Genomic DNA, 17,975 nt, shown 5'->3' on the forward strand with positions numbered 1-17,975 from the left:
CTGCTTTCTGATAACGGCGCCAACTCTCTTTAAGTATTTGAAAAGAGACCTGCAGCCTGTCTTTCCTCCACTTTCGTTCCACCCTCCTACATTGCTGCCTAACGGCCTTGGTGACGTCACTCACCCAAGGTTCTGCTCTGAATTTTGATTTTTTTGGTTTTAACAGGTGCAACATGATCCAGAGTCTTTAAGCAGACAGAGTTGAACTGGGATGTCAGCTCCTCAGTGGTGGTGAGAAACACTGAGGAGCTGAATTATCATTTCAGAGTTATAAACATCTGTAAAACGTGTGGCAGTGAAGTGGTTAATGGTCTGTGTGCGACGTGCAGGAATGCACGACTTAAGAGTTAGATGGGGGAGGGTGAACTCAAACTGGACTGGCATGTGGTCTGAAAAAACATTATCACCAATAACAAGATTATTAACAGTCACATCACGAGTTAAAACAAGGTGCAGTGTATGTCCGCGCTCTTGGGTGGGACCGTTTACATGCTGTGTTAGATTAAATGAGTCCAATAAATCTAAAAAGTCCTTAACCAAGGGCTTCTCAGGACAGCACACGTGCAAATTAATTATTATAATTATACAAATTATTATATGTTCAGAGGTCAGGTGTTTCCCTTTCAATCTGATGTCCTTTGTTTTTCTTCTTCTTCTTCTTCTTTTGGGTCTACAACAAAAAAGCAAAATGAAACATTTCTTGGTTGATACTAATCAATACTCTTATTACTGTCATAACTTCATGCACAACCTATATATGTATATATGCACAGTATATATATATATACACAGTATATATACACACAGTATATATACATAGTATATATATATATACACAGTATATATATATACACAGTATATATACACACAGTATATATACATATACAGTAAGGAAGATAAAAATTAAGCAGGAAGGAAGAAGAGGAAGGAGGAAGTATTCAAAAGAAGCAGGAAGGAGGAAGGAAGAAGAAGAATTCAGCTCTAAAGGCTCTACAGAATTTAACTTAATTAATTTTTATCTTTTTGGAACAAAATAATAAACATGTTTGTTTTTTCCTTCTTAACTTGAGATGAAGAAGAAAATTCTGATATTTTTGTTAATTTTTTTAGGATTACAGCTGGTGGTTTAGAAATTGAACCAAAACATCTGGAAAAGGTCAGAACCTCAGCACCTCTGCAGCAAACAGTCAGTTTGAAACACACACGTGTGTAGTTTAGATAAAAACAGTAAAATAACACAACACTTTGTCAGTGTAAACTGATATAAAAAACTGACAACATTTAGGTGGCAGTTTTCTTTTGTGTTTATATTTTTATTTTTTGTAATTTAAAAACATTAATTTGATTTATTATTACTTTTCCCCAATATTTAATATTACCCTGATAATAAACTATTATTGTGCTCTTAGAAAGCAGCTGTGTCATGCAAACTATTTTTTTCTTGGATTTTAGTACAACTTTACATGAGACAAAATTAAACTTTGGCTGTTTAGACCCTGAAATGTTTGGAAATGGAAGCCTTGTACCCGAGGTCCTAACTTTTGCTGTTTATCTCATTAAAACATAAAAGTTTTGTGCCATTTAATTTGAAATCTGACCAAATGGATTTATTGTAGTAAATGTGAACAGACTGTTTGAGGCAATCAGGTCGAACAAAGTGCAGGTGTAATTAAAAAAAAGATTTGTTTTACTTGTACATACAGTAAATAAACTACATTTCTTTGACCTTCAGTTTTCTGTTTTATTTTAAACCTTCCAGATGTGAGTTGTTTTTATACCACAGATGCAGAGTTAGTCAGATAAGTGTTAAAAATGATGCCATGACCAGAAAAATGTTTACTTTGTGACTGATACTTTTTACCCACTTAACTTGATTATTCAAGCATTTAGCAAATGACACCACTGGTACCTGCATTTGACTTTTATTTAATTTATGCTTAACTAAAGACTTTAATTCAGTTCAATCCAGTTTATTTATAAAGTGTCAGTTTACAACAAACTCTCGGGGTGCTGTACCAAAACATTCACAAACTGTTCGTTATAAAATACCATTTAGTAAAATGTATCTAACCAATCCAAACCAACTCTAATTATAGGATTTATCAAAGAGGAAAGTCTAAACCTGCTGATCAGCCTCACGGATGAAATGGAAGTTGGCTCCACAAGAGAGGAGCCTGATAACTGAAAACTCTGACTCCCATTCTGTTTTTGGAAACTCTAGGAACCACAAGTAAACCTGCAGTCTGAGAGCGAAGTGATCTGTTAAGAAAATACGGAACAGGGTCTTTAACTTGGCTTTTGAGAGATTTGTAGACTGTTGTCCCAGAGGACGCCCAAAGCAGCAGGTTTTCTTTAATCTAGTCCCCAGGTCCAACATAAGTGGCAGAGTCTGAAGACGTGGAGGAAAGGGAGTCCATGACCTTGGCTGAGGTGGTCCAGGTAGTTAAAATCCTCCCTGACAGCAGAGCAGGAGGATGAGAGTTATCTGAAGGTTCTGGATGTTGTGAGGGTGGTACCTGGTGCCAGTTGGACTCTTTCAGGGCTGTTTCATGTCTTTGACCTGCTGTTTGAGATTTTCATGGGCAGGATTTCAAGGAAGCAGCCAGAATGAAAGTCAGTTCCTTGAAATCTGAAACCATGATTTTCAACATGAAAAAGATCAAATGTACCACGGCGTGGTGGTGAAGTGGTTTGAGCTGTCGCATCGCACCAAACAGGTTGCAGGATCCATCCATCCATCCATTATCTTTTACCCGCTTATTCCATTTTGGGACACGGGGGTCGCTGGTGCCCATGTCCAGCAATCACTGTGCGAGGGGCGGGGTACACCCTGGACAGGTTGCAAGTCCATCACAGGGCCACATAGAGACAAACGAGACAAACAACCATTCACTCTCTCACTCACACCTAGGGACAATTTAGAGTTACCAATCAGCCTAACATGCATGTTTTTGGTCTGTGGGAGGAAACCGGAGCACCCGGAGAAAACCCACGCATGCACGGAGAGAACATGCAAACTCCACCCAGAAAGGCCCCTGGACCGGGATTTGAACCAGGGACCTGCTTGCTGAGAGGCAGCAGCTCTACCAGTTGCGCCACCGTGCTGCCGGTTGCAGGATCATTTATCTAAAAGGCCTGGAGCCTCCCTGTGTGGAGCTGGCATGCTTATGTCATGCATACGTGTTTTCTCCAGGTACTCCGGTTTCATTTAGATTCATTATTTGCTCTGAGTAAGAGTGAGTGGCTGTTTGTCTCGTTTGTCTCTATGTGTCCCTGTGATGGACTGAAGACATGTCCAGGGTGTCCTCCACCTTTCACAGAGTGACTGCAGGACAGAAGCTTCAGGAAGGAGAACCGAGTAACGAAAGTGGAGTGATGGAAAAAATGGAATGCACTTTCCAAGTCGGGGGTAAGTCTTTGTCTAATGTAGAATTGAAGTTCCTGAGTCTTGATCACAAGCAACAAGAGGAGATAAATCAACAACGTCTTGGGGCTTTGTGTGCAGTAAGGGTGCTTCTCTGGTCTGTCTCAGTAATGGGTTGAGCAGAAAGGCAAAGCTTTCAGCTTACTGGTCCATCTACGTTCCAATCTTGAAAATGATGAATCCTGATTGAAAGGATCCTGAAAACCAGCAGCTGAAATGGGCCTCCTCTGGAAGGAGGTCAGGCTCCGCCTTAGAGATAAGGTGAGGAGCATCACCTGGAGGGAGCTCAGAGTAGAGCTGCTGCTCCTCCACATCAAGAGAAGTCAGCTGAGGTGGTTCAGGACACCTCCCTCTGGAAGATTTTTGAGCAGGAGTGAACTCTGGGGCAGGCTCAGTACTCTGGAGAGAAGATTTTTATTTTTTATTTTTATTATTTTTATCTTTGGCCTGAAACTCCTTGGGAGGAGGTGGAAAGTGTCACTGTGGAAAGGGATGTCTGGGTTTTTTCTCTATACCTATTACCTATATGCAACCCAGTTACTGATAGGCAAAGAAAACAGATAGAGTTGCAAAAATAATTTATTTGCAAATGGTCTTAAATCTATGACTACTTAAAGGTTTTAGAAAACCAGTAATAAGAGTGAAAAGAAAGCCCTGCCTGAGGATAAAGTTCAAAAGCAGCTGAAATCGTCCACTTATGACCAATAAATCAAACTCTTGCAGTCAATGCTAGAAAACAAAGACAGCGCTCGTTTCATATCTTCTCATTGTTTAAGCTTCTAGGTTCCAAGAAAAACTGTGTGATTGTAAAATATTGCGTCATGACAAATAAGAAAGGAATCTCCAGCACACATCAGATCCGCACTTAGAGCAACTTTTCATCTCCATTCATTTGACAGGTAATACATCAACATTACCAGAAACACAGGAAGTGATTATGTTTTAAAAATCTTCATTTTCAGACAACATCATCTCATTCCTGTGTTTCAGTAATCTGCAAGGCATTAATCCCTCGTTTTACAATGAATAATGAGGTGCCAAGTTGTATTAGCACAAAGCATGTCATCAGTAGGACCCTGTATCTGCTGTTTGTCTCCGACAGTCGAGTTTATTTGGCTTTGTGTCGTGCACGGCTGTGGGGTTGGGTCCGATCCTTAGCAACTATGTCTCCACACCTGGGAAACACATTGAACAGGCTGCGCTGGATATATTGTAAATGACGAATAGTTCCACGTACATTTCCAGATGTGGGATTCGGTTTCAGAGACGTGTTTTTGACCTGTCTGACACATGCCAAAGCAAAACCCAAAAACCAAAGCAAAGTTACAGGTAACGGAGGGTAAGTACTTCAAAACTATAACAGTCTGTTTTAGTCTCATCGCTCTTTGTTTGAAAAACCTTTTGGCGCTTGTGTTCACATAAAAATCCGTGTTGTGTTAGTGTAAACAGAGTCATTAATGGTGTGTGTCCTGTCCTGCAGGAGGAGTGTGTTCAGTGTGGGACTGGAGATGCTGCTGGACAGGAAAACAGGAAAACCAGGGTTTATAACGAGCACTGTGAGCGCTCTTTGTGCTGAGCTTTCTGGGTCCTTGGCCCCCCACTTGTATCTGACCCCTGACCTTTGAACAGGCCATCTGAGACAAGATTTGTCTGAAAACTTTTATTGTGAAATTCTGAATAGGCTTGCGTGTCAAAGTTGCAAACAAAAATGCTTATGTGATGTTTGTGCTCAAAGTATGTGTTGGAAATGAGTCACAGCTATGGCCACAACAGAATTTAGCTCAATAAATGTTAAATTTAAAGACTTAAAGCCTTTTTTCTATTACTTATGTAAGTCAGCTTGAATTGGGTTGAATCAAAAACTCAATTACGCTAGTTATAAATATCCTGATGCATGCTCAATAATCCAGGTAGAAAAATCTAAAAAAATTAAATCTGGTCCTCTGGACATTCAAAAAAACCAAACAAAGCAAATCAACAAAAAAATGTAGAAACGTTTCGTCTCTCGTCCGAGAGACTTCCTCAGTCTGAGGTGCTGTATTCAGCTCAGTCTCTTAAATAGCACCTTCTCAGAGTGGATCAACCAGTTTGCTGCTGACAACCAAAACCAGCTGATCACATGCTCAAGAAGGACCATCAGCCTAACAATGGATCATTAGCACACTGATGGCTGTTTACTGTTCACAGAGGGCTGAGTGATACTAGCAATCACAGCATTGTAAGAGGGGGACAGTTGAACCCGGAGGCCTCCACCAGTCAGCCAACAGGTGAAAAGGAGGAACCCAGACCCAGACCAGTGGTCATTCCATATGTTGAGGGAGTATCAGAGAAACTGAGACGTTTATTTTCTAAACATAATGTCCCAGTGGCTTTTAAACCCCAAAATACATTACGGCAAAGACTGGTTCATCCCAAAGATCCAGTCCCCCGGCACAAACAGAGTAATGTTGTGTATGCTGTTCAGTGTCAGGAGGGCTGTGATCAGTCTTACATCGGGGAAACAAAACAGCCACTGGCCAAAAGGATGGCCCAGCACAGAAGATCAACATCATCAGGCCAGGACTCTGCGGTCTACACTCATCTCCAGGCCAGCGGTCACTCTTTCAGGGATGAAGACGTTCACATCCTGGACAGAGAGGAGCGATGGTTTGAGAGAGGAGTAAAGGAGGCCATCTTTGTGAAAAGAAATCATCCATCATTAAACAGGGGTGGAGGCCTCCGGGTTCAACTGTCCCCCTCTTACAATGCTGTGATTGCTAGTATCACTCAGCCCTCTGTGAGTAGTAAACAGCCATCAGTGTGCTAATGATCCATTGTTAGGCTGATGGTCCTTCTTGAGCATGTGATCAGCTGGTTTTGGTTGTCAGCAGCAAAACTGGTTGATCCACTCTGAGAAGGTGCTATTTAAGAGACTGAGCTGAATACAGCACCTCAGACTGAGGAAGTCTCTTGGATGAGAGACGAAACGTTTCTACATTTTTTTGTTGATTTGCTTTGTTTGTTTTTTTTGAATGTCCAGAGGACCAGATTAAATTTTTTTAGGTAGTTATAAATCTTCTTCTTGTGAGTGTTGCTGCCCTTCCACTTGGTTTCTTGGACACGCAGAACATCTACCTTCCTTCTCTGCATCATGCCAGCTCTCTACCTTTACCTGTCATTGTCCCCACATTTAGAGTTGCAACCCTCAGTCCTACATCCTTCACTGTCCTCTTCTCCCTCTGTCTCCTGACACGTTTCCCTCCTCGTGGTCTTCGACTAACAGAGCACAATTTCCGCCAGCACTCTGTTTGTCAACAGCACCGGTGGTGGTCGTCGTTAACCTGGGCCTCGACCCATCTGGTATGATTTCACTTTGATGAACTCTCATTATAGTTTGGCAAAAGTGTTTTATATCATATGCCCTTCCTAACACAGTGTTCACCATTTGCCTGGGCTTGGGGCCAGCACAAGAGATACACTGGCTCGTACTAGACACTGGTTTGAATTAGTTATAATTGTAAATTCAAATATTACTTTCTGGGAGTTTTATTAAAATCTGACCAGTGGTTTACAAGATACTTTGCCAACAGACCAGCAGATGAGACAGACCGTCATCACAATGATCACTCTCTGAGTCAGAAGTGGTTTTCTTCATCTTTTCATAGTAATGTTTTAACACTAGAGAGCAATGTTTGTGCCTGAGTGGGCGTGAGGCTTGAACACCTGACGTAACCACCTGGACAGGCCTTCCTTGTTCCAGGTTTTACAAGTCAGAGTTAAACTAAAGAAGCGCTTGTTACTCTGCTTCAGTGCCAAACTATCAACAGAGACACCATCAGTATGTTTGTTAGCTTATTGCCCTCCTTGAAGGTAAATTTATTTTAACATGAACAAGAGCATGAACTTTGATGTCTTGAACCACTTTGGCTATGGCTGCCTGAGAGGAGTCGATGGGGGAGAGGGCGGGTCCCAGAAACCATCTTATCACCATCAAACTGGTTGGTCCACTATGTGCTGCTTGTGGGACTGAGTTTGTTTGTGGCTCCTCGGACTGATGAAGTCCTTTGGATGAAAGATGAAACATCTCAACAACAAAGAAACTGTCCAGAGGACCTGACTGAACCTTGTTGGATTTCTTAGCTGGTCTATTGAGCATGAACTTTGATTATTTTGTTAAGGTATAAATTAGGTAAAGAAGAATTATATAATAGACATCATCAATGATGAATGAGTTAATTTTAGTTTGCTTATACTTAAATTATTTAAACTGGGTTTACAGAGTGCAGATTATTTGGTAACTTGAACAGTTCATTTGGTGTGATCAACTACTTTTGTTTTCTTCAACGTTATCAACCTATTCAACATCTTAATCTTGGTCAATATCCTGTTCAGCAATCTTTAACAATCTGCATCAACTTAATCAATAAAAATCAAAGGATGAATGAATGGGGTTAGCAGCGTCCTTTGTTGAAGACTATGCCTTATCCAATATAGGCAGGCATTGAAGGAAAAACAAAATAAATCAACACTCACCTTTAATTGCAGTGGCCAATTATTATGAGGCCCTTTTTAAAATTTAAAGTGGGATAAAGTGTAATTCTGCCATGTCATGTGGGGAGAATGCCTCTAAATCAAAGCTGTGATCTTTAAGTTCTGCCTCACTTTGTGCCAATTAGACCAACTCTGACATGGTGCAAATTATACACAACAAAATAAGGCTATTTAGAGTTTTGAAAACAGTCTGAATTTTAAAATAAACAGTTTTTCCTCCCCATCATCTTCCTGGAGACCCAGCAGTGTGCCAGTACCAGAACTCGCCTACAGGGGGCGACATAGTAACGTGAGACAAAGTGTCGTAGCAGAGCAGAACCATTAGAGTCCTGCATGCATCTGAAAAGCCTCTAATATCTATAGTTGAGTTTTTTTAATGTATTTTTGTGCATTGTATAGTCTTTGGATTATAAATGTCTTCATGTAGTAAAGTGTGTTGCTTTGTACATTTACTTAGACCCATTAATGTAGCAAATTCAAAAATGAAACATCATATTTTATGACGACAAATGAAAAATATATCCTGGCAGGGTGAGAGAGTGGGGTCTTTGGAGTTGGTGTGTGTAGGTGTGATTATGTTGAGCAGTGTAAACACTGAGCAGCAGTCTGATATGAGACAGGGCTGCTGGAACCCAGCTGACCTCCTCAGACTGCGGACCAGCACTTGCAGGGCGCAGCGATCCAACGGGACCGGTAAAAGGTTAACTTTTCCACAGGTGGGGGGAGACGTACGTGTGCGTGTTGCTCAGCTAAACAGGCCGAGGCTTTACGAGCACACGCAGAGTTGTATTAAAGAGATTATTTCTTAGGAGTGAAGGAATCGAATGGATAAAAGCTGTGCGTAAAAAATATCCACAATAAATCATCCGCAGGGCTGACTTTCAGATGGAGGAGCGTGCCAATCTGAGCAGCAGCTTATTCATGCAAATTCTGAAATCATAGGCGTGTCTTTGGGCGATGGAGTCACAGCCGGAAAAGAACCCCCCCCCCCCCCCCCCTCCTGGATCACCCCGGAGCTTCTCAGACTGATGAGCGACGCTCAGACGCACTGACGGATGCTGCGTGGAGAAGGCTTTGAAGGCGCGTGGAGAGAAAAGAGGAAAAGTTGGAGCTCTAGTTTCTGTTAACCGCCTCCTCGGTGACTCCTCTGACCTGCTGGAGCGCGTACTGCGCACGAGGAAACGCACTGCAGCAACACTTACAACCAGCGTTGAGCCTTTATTTAATTATTTAAAAATAGTTTTAGATGTTTGCTCTCACGTCGGACCATTTCAAATCCCCAGAGTCCTGATCCAGATGAAGTTGCCGCCACCTTTGTATCCAAACTTCGTGCGTAAAGACGCATAAAGATTCTATCAAACGAGAACGCTTCACGTTTTTCTTCCTTTAAACCTCCGAGGACTTTTGCGCCAACATGTCAGAGAAGGACCGCGGCGCCATCCCCGGCTGCGCGCCTGACGCAGACTGCAGCAGCGTCCTCAGCTGGGAGCAAGTGCAGCGGCTGGACTCCATCCTGACGGAGACCATCCCGATCCACGGCCGCGGGAACTTCCCCACGCTGGAAATGCAGCCGCGGCAGATCGTCAAGGCGGTGCGGACTCGGATGGAGGAGAAACTGATCCACGTCCGGGACGTCCGGTTAAACGGCTCTGCTGCCAGCCACATCCTGCACGAGGACAGCGGCCTGGGCTTCAAGGACCTGGACCTGATCTTCTGCGCGGACATGAAGGGGGAAAGCGAGTTCCAGACTGTGAAGGACATCGTGTTGGACTGCCTCCTGGATTTTCTACCCGACTGTGTGAATAAAGAGAAGATAACCCCGCTGACGCTGAAGGTACCTCCATCACTGCTTCTGCTTCACTTCTTTAGATTTGAGCTTTAGTTTCATGTGTGCCAACAGTTTATTCATTAGATGAGTTAGACCACAGTGCAAGTGTTTTACTCCTTAATATGGTTAAGAGGATTACACAAGCAAACTTATTTGGGATCTCGCCTCTAATAGGCTATTAGTGTCATGCAAACTTTATTTAAACACTAAATTAAAGGTCTTATTGCACACATGGCTGACGTTGTTTCCCTTCCTTTTCTGCTTCTTTGATCAAACCCACTCACAGGAAGCCTACGTGCAGAAGATGGTGAAGGTGTGCAACGACTCGGACCGCTGGAGTCTCATCTCCCTCTCCAACAACCGAGGGAAGAACGTGGAGCTGAAGTTTGTGGATTCCCTCCGGCGTCAGTTCGAGTTCAGCGTGGACTCCTTCCAGATCAGGCTGGACTCCCTGCTGCTGTTCTACGAATGCTCGGAGAACCCCATGGCGGAGACCTTCCACCCCACCATCGTGGGCGAGAGCGTGTACGGGGACTTCAGCCAGGCTCTGGACCACCTACGACACAAGATCATCTGCACCAGGAACCCGGAGGAGATTCGAGGTGGGGGCCTGCTGAAGTACTGTCACCTGCTGGTGAGGGGCTTCCGGCCAGCGTCGGAGTCTGAGATGAAGTCCCTGCAGCGCTACATGTGCTCGCGCTTCTTCATCGACTTCCCCGACATCGGTGAGCAGCAGCGCAAGCTGGAGTCCTACCTTCAAAACCACTTTGTTGGCCTGGAGGACCGCAAGTACGACTACCTGATGACCCTCCACGGAGTGGTCAACGAGAGCACTGTGTGCCTGATGGGACATGAAAGGCGGCAGACCTTAGGGCTCATAGCCATGCTGGCCGTGCGCGTCCTGGCTGAGCAGAACATCATCCCCAACGTGGCCAACGTTACGTGCTACTACCAGCCTGCTCCTTATGTGGCCGATGGCAACTTCAGTAACTACTACATAGCACAGGTACAGCCGGTGTTCGCCTGCCAACAGCCCACGTACTCCACATGGCTGCCGTGCAACTGAGTCACCCTCCAAGACAGGAGGAAGGGCGAGATTTCTTCAAACAGGAGTGGGCACTAAAGTCCGGCCCTCAGCTCTGCTGCGGCTGCAGAAAAAGAAATCCTCTGTCGATTGTTTTGCATCAAAGCTTCTGTTTTAGTTCATACATTGAGTATGAATGATCCAGAACCTTAACTTTAAGGGCAAGTTTTATTGTGAGCATGACACTTTCTTATTTTTATTATTTTTTTAAAACGTCACCCTATTCGGACCAGCGGGGTTTGGAAAACACTCATTTGTGTCGGCCTCGAATGTGAGCAGCAGAACTGTCATCCAGACGGACCGACTCTGTCCTGAACTAATTAGGCGAACCATGAGAGTCCTCGAGCTGACAGCTGCTGTGGATGTGCAAAGCTCCTGAACAAGCACCCTGCACTCCGCCTGACATCAGCTGAACTGAGGCGAGTTGCCATTAAACTAATTTGGGTAACAACTTGGCTTCTCCGCCTTGCACTCTTGATTGTTTACAGACCAAAGATTTTCTTGTTCTTACAGTAAAACTCAACTTTGATCGCAAGAAAAAAAAACCTAAACCGAACATAAAGCTGTTGTGATGTTTGAACACGTGAGCCTGTGAGAGTTCATTAAAGTGCCTCCTGCCTTCTGACGTGCAAAGAAAACAGTGGACAGGCCTCGTGACCCCCACTCTGTCACAAAACGGTAGCACCCCCCACCCCCTGTTTAACTTGTGAATGTATGAGTGAATCCAGATACGGTTAGCAGTGGGAGAGACGGCACCTTTTGGTGACGTAGCAGCCAAGTGTGCAATTCATTGATTTTTGCTATATTTATGTCCGTCTTGTGAATATTTGGAAATTCAAGAAGTTTCTCCTTTCTGAGTGACGTCCCGTTTGGATAGACTGTTGTAGCAGTTTTAGAAGACGCGTGGATGAGACGTTTTAGGTCGTCAGCAACAAAAATACTTCCTGTACATTTTGTACAGCGGTTCTTCTCGCTTTACTTTTGCCTCACCCAAGAAACGTAGACAAGACACAGGGTCCGACAGAGATCTGATATGTGTTTCCCGTGCTTCGTCCTGCAGAAGCAGGATATTTGCAGAGACGCCTCAGATGATGAGATACTATTTGCTGTAACACCCTCGCAGGGAATTCCTCAGCTGCTGCTGAAGAGCTTGAACTTAAGAAGTGCGGGACGAGCTCGCAGGTTCACAGTTCAGAGAGCGAGCTGCCAAAACGCTTCAGCCAGGCGCCGTAGACATTTATAAATCTGTTCATTGGATGTAGAAGCTGCACTGATGAAGAGGACGGAGAGTGAACGCAGGACAGAGGTAAAGAAAACAAAGGGAGAGGAAGGAACGTGTTTAAAGCAGAGGGGAGAGCGATGAGTCTGGAGAGATGGGTGCAGCTGGTGATGGGGTTTATCTCTCCACAGCTAGCATGCTTTACTTCACAAGACGTCCCTGTTGAGGTCAGATTACAACCTGCAGTAGCTTGTACCTCTCTGGGAGGACTACAGTCGTCTCTTATCAGTTTGTTTTAATCTGAATGTTGAGACAAATTGTGAAAACGGAAGAAAACCACACAGACTTACCAGCCGCAGGAGAGTTCAAGTGGCAACTTGTTTTAGTTAGGTGGCGTTATTGGTGCTTATCAGTGTTTTTATTTTTTGTTTGTTTTCATGATTTATTCCACCTTCAATCTGGAAAACTGTATGTATATACACATATTTTTTATAGATTATTGATTACACATTACAGCTTAAACACTAACTAATGCAGCTTTTTCCCCTAAAGGCAGGTATGAAATACATGTTTGTTTTTTTTTGCATAAAGTTGCAGGTTTGATCCAACGACTCGCGTTAGTTCATATTGTTCTGTTTCTCATGTTTGTATTTCTCACTGCTGTGATCAGCTGTTTCCTCTAAATGACTGCCCGTGTTGATGGATGGTGGAGGGACGTGTGTCCGCTTGTACCAGCTGACTCGCTCGCTGCAGTCTGCCTGTCACGTTGTGGTTGTGCCTATCAGTTAAGAGGTTGCGGGTCGCCGCATCGTCTCGACTTTGTGTTTCTGTTCATGCAGGCTGTTACAAATCACACTTTGTAAACTATCCTCGTCACATATGTATATTTTTACGATTGTTAATTTTATAAACGTGTCCCTCACCGCAGACGTTGCGGTGCTTTTGAGTCTGTGATGGAGCTTCAGAGGAGATGTTCTCTATAGCTGTTTTTGCTACGTCATGTTGTGTGTCCAGTGGGTCGAAAGGTTAAAGATGTTTTCTCCAATAAAAATGTTTTTTTTTTTTTGAACAACAGATTCCCAAAGTCTCATTTGTTTTTGGAGTCTAAATCAGGTATGCTTTATAACTAGTCTGGATTAAAAAAAGTGCATATTGTTTTTTAAAATAAAAAAAAGAGTTTAATCGTGTCTCTGAGCCAGAAACACCGTTTTTAGATGGGTTTTCTGCTTAGTCACCCTGTAAGTTAAATCTGTGCTGCAGCCCAGAAGGTCCAACCAAAAGAGGTCAGCGGCTCCAGATGTGATCAGTCCATTAATTGGACGTTATTAGTTGTTATCATCCCCATAGGTAGCGTCAGTTTAAAGTTATGTTTTTATGGGTGATAAAATGCATCGTGGCTCATGTGTAAAACCAGAAGTGTATTTTAGTTAACTTCATTTAATCCTTTTCCTAAATCTAACCTTACACCTGACCCTAAACTTAACCCCCAGACCCTTGAGTCTAACCACGTAACCGTATTATCGGCGATAATAACGTACCTTTAAACCTACTAGGAGGTAGAGAAGGGGCAGTCTGCCCACTACGTATGGGGATGATAACAACTAATAACGACCATTTAATGGACCGATAACATCCGAAGCGAAGGTTATCCAGAACTGGACAGCTGCAGCCAGAAACGCTACCGTTGCATGTGAAAGGCCTGACATCTACTAAAAGAAACAAACTCATTTGAAGAGTGAACATAGGTGAGGATTGGTGTCACCTGGTGATGAGCGGCTGAGATCACGTAGGAGCTGTGCAGCGTAAGTAAATGACAAAATTCAGGTAAACCAAACAAATTAAATTAAAATAAATTAAACTCAGGTAAAACATTCGAATACATTAATATTTTTCATATTTTTTTTGTTATTACTAACCTGTGCTTTTTTTGTTTCAATAAAACAAACTGGACGAGGAGACGGTGGACAGTCTTGAGAGCTACCTGGACGCGTGCTTTGAGAATATAGTGATGGGTAAACCTCAGAACACCGCGCCCACCGCTACTCCAACATCCAAGCGCACGCGTTCGGAGAGCTCAAGCGGCGCGTCCACGTCTCCTGAGAAAAGCTTCACAGATGTTCTGGAGTCCATCGACAAAAAGTTATCAAGTTTAGATGCCCGACTGGCTCTCGTTGAAGCTCTCCACAAAGAATTTCAAGCGTTGAGGGAATCTCTGGAGTTCAGCCAAGCTCAGGTGGCGTCGCTAGCTGCAGAAAACCAATCTCTGAGGGGAGACGTTAAAGATCTCACAGAGAGGATGACGCAGATATCCGGAGAAAACAGAAAAATGAAAGAGTCCATCCTGGACCTTCAAGCTCGGAGTATGCGGGATAATCTTGTCTTCTCTGGGATCCCTGAACGAGGAGAGGAGGACGCAGAAGCGACGATCCGTGAGTTTATCCAACGTGAGCTGAAACTCCCAAGTGAGACCGTAAAAAAGTTCACTTTCCATCGTGTTCACCGGCTCGGAGGTAAGAGGCCCGATAACAAACGACCTCGCCCAATTATAGCTAAATTTGAGCATTATAAACAGAAAGAGCAGGTGAGAAGTCAGGGCAGAGAGCTGCGTGGAAAAGATTTCAGCGTTAATGATCAGTTTCCTAAAGAAATACTCGATCGGAGGCGAGTTTTATTTCCAATCAGGAAAAAATTCATGTCTGAGGGCGCCAGGGCTACAGTTGCTGTAGATAAACTTTATGTTAATGGTCAGCTGTTCAGGGAACGAGACATCACTCCATGGCTTTATTAAAAGGAACAACAGCTTGGTTTAAAGCAGGGCTGTTCAACATATGACCCGTGGGCCAGGTCAGGTCCACGGATGGGCCAGGTTCACTTCAACAATGAGTTCTTTATTTATTTATTTTTTCTTTCTTTCTTTCTTTATCTATGTATATATATGTATATGTATGTATGTGTGGGTATATGTATGTGTATGTGTGTATATGTATGTATGTGTGTGTATATGTGTGTATGTATGTATATTTGTGTGTGTATGTATGTATGTATATTTGTGTTGTATGTAGGTATGTATATATGTGTGTGTATGTAGGAATGTATGTGTGTGTATTGTATGTGTGTGTGTATATATGTATGTGTATGTATGTATGTGTATGTATGTATGTGTATGTATGTATGTGTATGTATGTGTGTGTGTGTGTATATATGTATGTATATATGTGTGTATGTATGTATGTGTGTGTGTATGTGTATATATATATATATATATATATGTGTGTATATATATATATATATATGTATATGTATGTATATATGTATATATATGTATATATTAATGTGTGGGTATGAATTGGACTAACTATGAAAGGAAAGCAAGGAACTATTTAAAGTTTGGCTTTTGGTGACGGTGGCCCTGCAGCTGGGGTTTAGTGGTGATGATTTAAATGGTAATAATGGAAGTAAATTAACTGGCATTTGTAAATAAAATGTAAAGCACAGCTCGGGTGTCTGCACGGGTGAAGGTGAACGGTGTCACAGCTGTTTTGTTTGTTTGTTTCTCCACTTATTTTCTTTTTCTTTTTGTATCTGTTAACGCATTTCTTCGTCATTCTTTTTTTTTTTTTTTTTTTTTTTTTTTTTTTTTTTTTTTTTTTTTTTTCTCTTTGCTTCTTTACCACCCAACAATCATTTACACACAAGCCCACAAGTACACACGCACACACACACACACCTCATAAGAGAACACACACGGACACCTCATATGAGAACTTCATATCTTTCCACCTCAACAACATCCAGCATCTACTCAACCTTCTGGTATCTTTCCACTTCCAACATCACTGTTTGTGAAGATCTAAACAGGCTAGCTCAAGCATTAACTCAGATTTTATTTAGATCTATTTGTATCCATGGTGACATGCACTGGTCAACTTTAACTACGCACGTACAAGTATGGGCACAGTAAGGTTTGTAACTTGGAATGTTAATGGAACCAGTACTCAACAAAAAAGATTAGGAATCTTTAACCAGCTTAAAAGATTACAGGCAGATGTTGTCTTTTTACAAGAGATTCATAAATCTACGACAACTGCAGATTATCTTAAATCAACTGATTTTCCCAATGTGTTTTGTGCCTGCTATAACTCAAGACAAAGAGGAGTGGCAATATTAATACACAAAAATGTTAACTTTAAAATACTAGACACAGTCACAGATCCAGAGGGTAGATATTTAATAATAAAACTTTATATAAATAACTATAAGTTGTGTATTGTCAGCATATATGCCCCAAATGTTGATGACACCTCTTTTTTTCATGATTTTTTCTCAGCACTTTCTGATCACTTGGATTGCTCACTTATACTTGGAGGTGACCTCAACTTTGGTCTAAATGAAGAATTAGACAGATGTAGTAGAGCAGGAACTCAGCGTAGTTGGCAGTCCATAAATATAGTTAAACAGTACATGAGTGATTATGGACTTTGTGATGCATGGCGATCTCTTCACCTGAATCGTAGAGAGTATACTTTCTTCTCTTCTGTCCATCACTCTTACTCTCGTCTGGATTATTTTTTAGTCAGCAGCTCGTTGTTGACGGACATCTCAGACACTGAGATTCACCCTATAGCTGTCAGTGATCATGCTCCTGTCTGTTTAAATCTAGTAAACAGAAAAGAAACCCCCAAAAGTATAAACTGGAGATTTAATACATCACTGCTTGAAGATGTAGATTTTATCAAATATTTTACAGAAGAGTGGGCTTCATATCTGGAGTACAATGACGTGCCTGGAACATCAGCATCTATTCTCTGGGAGGCAGGTAAAGCTGTAATGAGAGGTAAAATAATTTCATTCTCATCACAAAAGAAGAAAAAAGAAAATAAACATATTCAGGAACTAGAAGAAACCATCAAATCGTTAGAAGCCTCTCAAGATGAAGAAATGCTGGATAAAATGCGTAAAGCAAAATTGGAATTAAAAGAATGTATTAACAAAAAAACTCAATTCTTAATACAACGACTTAGAATCGAAAATTTTGAACAGAGCAATAAGTCAGGTAGCTTTCTAGCTAAACAGCTCAAAATAAATAAGGAAAAAACAACTATAGTTGGTGTTAAAGACTCGACTGGGAATACAGTTTACGATCCTGAAAGAATTAACAGCATTTTCAGAGATTTTTATAAAGACTTGTATTCGCCCCAGATAAACCCATCAGATAATGAAATGAATGAATTCCTGGATAAAATAACACTTCCTAAACTATCAGATAGTCAAACAATGGAGCTGGATTCACCACTGACACCAGTGGAACTCCAGGAAGCCCTCAAAAGCATGTCCAATAAAAAGGCTCCAGGTCCAGATGGATTCCCAGCAGAGTTCTATAAAGAATTCTGGAATATCCTGGCTCCACTATTTCACAAAATGCTACAAGAAACTGAGAAAAGTAACAGTCTTCCAAAAAATATAAATTCTGCCAACATTAGTCTCCTGTTAAAACCAGGCAAAGACCCTGTATTACCTACCAGTTATCGTCCAATATCTCTTATCAACGTTGATCTTAAAATAATTTGTAAAGCCCTCTCAAAAAGATTAGAAAAGGTAACTCCTCTAATAATACATCCAGACCAAACTGGTTTTATAAAAGGGAGACATTCATCCACAAATTCACGCAGATTATTTAATTTAATAGATTATTCTTACAGTAAAAATATTGAAACTGCAATATTCTCTCTAGATGCAGAAAAAGCTTTTGATAGAGTTAACTGGAAATTTTTATTTGCAGCCTTACATAAATTTGGTTTTGGAAATTATTTCATAAATTGGTTACAAATATTATACAGTTCTCCTTCAGCATGCATTAGGACAAACAATCAAATATCTGCTAGTTTTGCTC

General features: G+C 41.9%; 1 protein-coding gene across 2 annotated transcripts; it reads left to right on the forward strand.

Annotated features, from left to right (window-relative positions):
- The first annotated feature begins 8,007 nt into the window (after positions 1–8,007).
- Positions 8,008–10,848, forward strand: tent5aa (terminal nucleotidyltransferase 5Aa). Of its 2 annotated transcripts, XM_037677160.1 has the most exons (3): positions 8,008–8,042; positions 9,425–9,788; positions 10,069–10,848. In XM_037677160.1, the coding sequence occupies exons 1-3, from the start codon at positions 8,008–8,010 to the stop codon at positions 10,846–10,848; spliced, it is 1,179 nt and encodes a 392-aa protein (XP_037533088.1). The 2 variants fall into 2 exon arrangements, with proteins under 2 accessions (XP_037533088.1, XP_037533087.1); XM_037677159.1 differs by lacking the exon at positions 8,008–8,042 and having other exon boundaries at positions 9,369–9,788.
- The last annotated feature ends 7,127 nt before the right edge of the window (positions 10,849–17,975 follow it).

This window comes from Nematolebias whitei, chromosome 5, assembly GCF_014905685.2.
Source record: "Nematolebias whitei isolate Nwh7 chromosome 5, NemWhi1, whole genome shotgun sequence".
NCBI classification, from domain to species: Eukaryota; Metazoa; Chordata; class Actinopteri; order Cyprinodontiformes; family Rivulidae; genus Nematolebias; species Nematolebias whitei.

Excerpts from the sequence above, each read along its gene's own strand:
- tent5aa (XM_037677159.1), top strand. The coding sequence starts at position 9,369 with ATGTCAGAGAAGGACCGCGGCGCCATCCCCGGCTGCGCGCCTGACGCA. Across the intron at positions 9,789-10,068 it reads TAACCCCGCTGACGCTGAAG|GAAGCCTACGTGCAGAAGAT; the intron begins GTACCTCCATCA and ends ACCCACTCACAG.